Source organism: Suricata suricatta, chromosome 9, assembly GCF_006229205.1.
Source record: "Suricata suricatta isolate VVHF042 chromosome 9, meerkat_22Aug2017_6uvM2_HiC, whole genome shotgun sequence".
Classification (NCBI taxonomy): Eukaryota; Metazoa; Chordata; class Mammalia; order Carnivora; family Herpestidae; genus Suricata; species Suricata suricatta.
Window position 1 is genome coordinate 139,492,637 of NC_043708.1, and position 4,950 is coordinate 139,497,586.

Below are 4,950 nucleotides of genomic sequence, written 5' to 3' on the forward strand. Positions count from 1 at the left end.
CGGCGGCCTGGGGCGCGCGCACATCCGCGCCCGCGCGCCCGCCTGCCACCTGCTGGGCGAGGTGCAGGACCCCGAGCTGGAGGGCGGCCTGGCAGCCATCAGCGCCTGCGACGGGCTGGTGAGTGAGCCGGAGCCCGGCCTGTCCCCTGGGACCGCAGCGGAGACAGAGCGCCTGCGGGCCTTGTTAGAACAGAGCGGGATGGAGTGGGGGTGCATGTCCGAAGCCTCTGTTTCTGCAGCTGCAGAGAGCAGACTTGTAGGATCCCTGTGTAGACCAGGTAGCTCCTGGAGCCACGCGGTCCTTGTTCCTTTGCAGCGTCAGTTATGACCATGCCCCCGACAGAGCCCTCTGGGCTGGGCCTCTCCAGGACAGGCAGCTTCACCTTGACACCCCTCCCTCCCCTCCCGGAGAGCAGGCCTTTGGGTGGCTGTGATGCTGGCTACTGCCTGCGGCGGGGATCACCTCCCTTGGCTGGGGCGCTTCCACCCCTAGTGTTCCGGGTCCAGTGACCAGCTCTGCCCTCCCCCCAGTGGGAAGGGGTGCATGTATCCCCGGGAGGGCCCGCAGCTGAGATTGCTCAGGAGGCCCCACGGGCTGTAGCAAGACGGGCCTAATGAGCGCCAACACCACAGCTGCGGGACATCAGACCTTCGAGTGCCTGCCTGCCCTTTCTCGTTAATTTCGTCGGATTTGGAGCAGCTGTACATTTGGGTGTCAGACCCATTACCAGATGAGGGAGCAGGCTCAGAGGCGGACTGGCCCAGGGCCACCCAGTCGCCCAGGGCCACCCAGTCACCCAGGGCCGGAGTCTGAATTCACACCTGCGTCTCCAGCCCTTCCAGAGGGGTTGCAACTCTCTGGACTCGGGGGTCTCGACCCGGCACAGCCCAAGGGGCAGAGAATTGCAGTGGAGGTGAACCCCGTGTCCCTGTTGGAGCCCTGGGCTTTCTCGGGAGGTGGCAGGCTGCCCAAAGACACTTCCCACGGCCCCTCCCTCCTCTGGCCTCTCTAAGTGAGGGCGGATGTGCCTGAGACGCCTGCCGGCTTCCCTTCTAGAAGGGCCCTGGGACCGGGGAGTAGGATGTCCCGGTGACTGAGCATCTCTGTGGCTTGGGTGTGGGGAGGGCTGCTCTTGGAGTGATTCATCCCCTCCGGGAGATCGGGATTCAGGCCAGCTGCGGGACGACACAATGGCTGGCATGCAGGGAAGATGGAAAATGGCCTGGGTGCCGGACGTGGGCTGCCCGACTCAAGACGGCCGGCTGGGACTGTGTGGAAGATGCCATCTTAGATTTAGCGTGCTCCCGTCTTCTGCTCCTAACGGGGAGAGGGGCGAGGCGGGCGTGTGCAGCCTCTCCGGAGGCTTGTGGCTCCTGAGCTCAGCCCCGGGGCCTGGGCCGTGTGAGATTGCAGGAAGGACGTGCCAGGTGGAGGGTCCAGAGCGAACAAAGGCCCGGAGCGGGGAAGCACGCGGGCTCGGGGGCAGCCAGATGCGGAGCGGCGTGGGCGCGCCCTCCCTCCGCGTGTGAGTGTGAGCCCGCGCCCCTTTCCCAGACAGGTGTGTTCCGACTCTCCGACGAGGACTACTTCATCGAGCCCCTGGAGGGCGTGCCCGCCCGGCCTGGCCACGCCCAGCCCCACGTGGTCTACAAGCGCCAAGCCCCGGAGCGGAGGCGGTCAGAGCCGAGGGACTCCCGAGCTCTAGGTGCCTGCGGGGTGCAAGGTATGGTCCTCTCGGGCTCCGGGGAAGGGGATGGGCCTGGAGGCATGGAGTTTCTTTCTGGAAGCCTCTGTCAGTGTCTCCATGCCCACCACCTCTTGGACCAAAGGGACGCAGACAGATCGACAGATGTATCCCCATAGCCTGTGTCTTCCAAATGTGCCAGAGCCTGAGGCCTCTGCCCGCCCCAGCCGATGCCCTGGACTGACCCCTCTTACCACCTCCTCGGCGCTGCCTGGGGCAGCTGAAGCTCCCGGGAAGCCAGGCCCACCAGGGCAGCTGGCCGGGATCCTCCCTCCCCACGCTGGTCCCCGCCCAGAATAACTGATCTCTGTCCCTGGGGACATTGCTCCGGCCCCTCTTCTTCGAAGTGGCCACAGTGCTGGCCAGTTCAGGTTAGGAGCTGCCCACCATGGGCTGCTGGGTGTGGGGACGGCTTGGCTGGCATGCCAGCCCCATAAGGTGCCCCAGTTCAGGGACTCCATTGGTTGGAACAGATGTCGATGTCCAGAGTCATGCTTCAGGGCCTCCGTCTTCCTGCCTACATAGATATGCTGTCTCTTCTGACCTGGAGCCTGGGACAGTGGAGCAGGTCTCCCAGGCAGGGGACTGGGCTCTGGGGTCTTCGTGTGCTGGGATGCACCAGCCCCCCGCCCCCCCGCGATCGGGGCCCTTGCTGTGTATGTGTCCACTGTTTCATTGCCCCCCTCCCCCCCAAGGTCAGCTTCTAAGGCCGTTGGCTGATTCCTGTTTGTAGTTGGGGATGCTCAGGGTCAGAGATGGGAAGTGACCGGGGCAGGGTCACAGTGGGAGTCCAGGCCGCTCGCCTCTGATCCCAGCGGCTGGGGCTCACCGCCACCCCGCCTGGGGCCCACAGCGTCGGCAGAGCCGGAGGCCCGGCGAGAGCGCTGGGAGCAGCGGCAGCGGCGGTGGCAGCGCCCGAGGCGTCTGCAGCAGCGCTCCGTCAGCCGGGAGAAGTGGGTGGAGACCCTGGTGGTCGCGGACACCAAGATGGTGGAGTACCACGGGCAGCCACAGGTGGAGAGCTACGTGCTGACCATCATGAACATGGTGAGGCTGTGGCGGGTGGTGGAAGACCGGACAGCTGGGGGGGGCTGGGGGGGTGTGGTCTGGGGGGCAGCAGGGGGGACTCAGCGGCTGGGGGATGGCAGGCAGTGGGGGCGTGCGGACCCCAGGCTGTCGGGTCCAGTAGTGGCTCCAAGAGGGCCTGGGCAGGGGGCGGGGCCTGCAGTGCAGGGGTGTCTAGCCACCTTGCTGGCGCAGCTGGGTTCTGGAGGCCAACACGTCCCGCGCCCACCTGGGGGAGATCGTGACGGGCTAGTTCACTCACGCTGGTCCAAAGCTTGGTTGAGTGGGCGCTGGGGCCACGGGAGCACCCTGTCTGCGCCGCCCCTGCCTGAGACCCCAGCATTCGTGAGAGGTCTCAGGAGCCGTTCTGTGGTCCACGAGCTGGTGATGCGGGCGGCACTTGACCCGTCTGAGCTTGCTCTTCGGTGAGCTGGGGATGTGGTGGTGGCCGAGGGGCCTGGCACACCGCTCTGGACCCCACGTGCCAGGTGAGAGAACGGGGCCCTAGAGGGTGTGACTTGCTCGGTCACACACCGAGGTGGGCCGGGGCCAATGGGGGCCCGGGCATAGCTGCTCCCCACGCTGGCAGTGAGGACGGAGTGAGGGTGTGCGCTCTGCAGCTGGGTGGCGTCTGAGGGCCGTGCCCAGGCCGTGCCCCCCTCACCCCCTGCAGCCCTTGGGGAAGAGCCCTGGGAGGTCATCCCCTGCCTGGCTGCCCACTCACAGCCGTGAAGCCAGGCCTCAGGGACAGGGAGGGTCTCCTTCTGTGGCCCTCGGACACCCACCGCCCCGTCCTCATGGCAAGCAGAGCCCTGGGCCGGCGCCCCCCTTGTCACGCGCCAGGAGCCACCGTCTGGCGCTCGAGGCCTCAGAGGCCCAGCCAGCCCTTCGTGCGGCCTCATCTGCCCAGTGAGGGAGCCGCTGCACCCCAGGGCTTGGGAGGGGGGGCTGTGGCGGGACAGCAGGGCCTGACCCCGGGGGAGGGGGAGGGAGGCCAGGCCACGAGGTCCTCTCTTCTCAGGGCTCAGCCTGACAGAGGCCCGGGAGCTCGGCTAGACAGTGAGGGGACTCTGGCGGCCTGTGCCCGCCCCAGCCCTCTCTCCAGTGCTGGCCCGGGCTCCTGGCCCACGGGAGGGCTCAGTCCTGGGCTGTCCCAGTCCAAGCACAGGAGGCAGACTGGGGCGAGCTGGGTGAGCAGCCCCCACACGGTGTCCGGGACCCCCCTGGCAGGCCTCTGTCCAGACTCTGGGCTTGCCGCCGGGGAGGCATGGGTGCTTAAGGCCGGGGTGGCCGCCCTGTCCCTCTCTGCAGGCTGGCAGCCTGACCCCCTGTCCCGGGCAGGTGGCCGGACTGTTTCACGACCCCAGCATTGGGAACCCCATCCATGTCACCGTCGTGCGTCTGGTCCTGCTGGAGGATGAGGAGGTGAGTGGTCGTGTGGCGTCATGCTGCCCGGGGACGGGCAGCATCCGCTGGAACCCTCCTGGACCGTCACCCAAGTGGTCGTGTGTGGAAGGGCACGGTGAGCCTCCCTGGCCTGGGTGTCCTCTGTCACCGCCCAGTGAGGTGCCCCCGGCATGTGCTGCGGGTCACTGGAGGCTGGCCCAGGGCTCACCCGCCGCTGGGCCTCTGTCGCCTGCCTTTGGCGGAGGAGGGGGTGTGGCCGCCGGCGCGCAGGGGAGGGACCCGCGGCCGCCCTCTCTGCCCCCAGGAAGACCTGAAGATCACGCACCACGCGGACAACACCCTGCGCAGCTTCTGCAAGTGGCAGAAGAGCATCAACATGAAGGGTGACGCGCACCCGCTGCACCACGACACCGCCATCCTCCTCACGAGGTGCCGCACTGCGGGGGGGGGGGGGGGGGGGGGGGGGGGGGGGGCGGTGACGGGGGCGGTGCTGCCGGGTGTGGGGCGCCAGCTGTGGTGGGGGGGCCGCTCCGGAGGGCCGTGTTCCTTGACCACAGGAGGGGGTGGCGGTGGCCCCACCCTGGAAGCCTGAGTTCAGGGAGCTCCTGCACCTTTGGGGGAGTGCTTCTGGGGCTTCATAGAACCATCACAAACAGGCCCCGTGTGCCCGGACCCGGTGTCCCTGGTGCTGGCATCGGGGATAACAGTGGGACACCACGACTGAGACGTGGAC

The 4,950-nt window shown here is 67.7% G+C and overlaps 1 protein-coding gene across 1 annotated transcript in view; it reads left to right on the plus strand.

Moving 5' to 3' along the window:
* The window catches only part of ADAMTS7 (ADAM metallopeptidase with thrombospondin type 1 motif 7), a 28,303-nt gene that overhangs the window by 3,728 nt on the left and 19,625 nt on the right, over positions 1–4,950 (plus strand). Inside the window, exons 2-6 of the mRNA XM_029952323.1 lie at positions 2–118; positions 1,556–1,724; positions 2,599–2,792; positions 4,152–4,235; positions 4,522–4,646. Of these exons, the coding sequence (XP_029808183.1) occupies positions 2–118; positions 1,556–1,724; positions 2,599–2,792; positions 4,152–4,235; positions 4,522–4,646 (689 nt within the window). The remainder of the gene's footprint in view (position 1; positions 119–1,555; positions 1,725–2,598; positions 2,793–4,151; positions 4,236–4,521; positions 4,647–4,950) is intronic.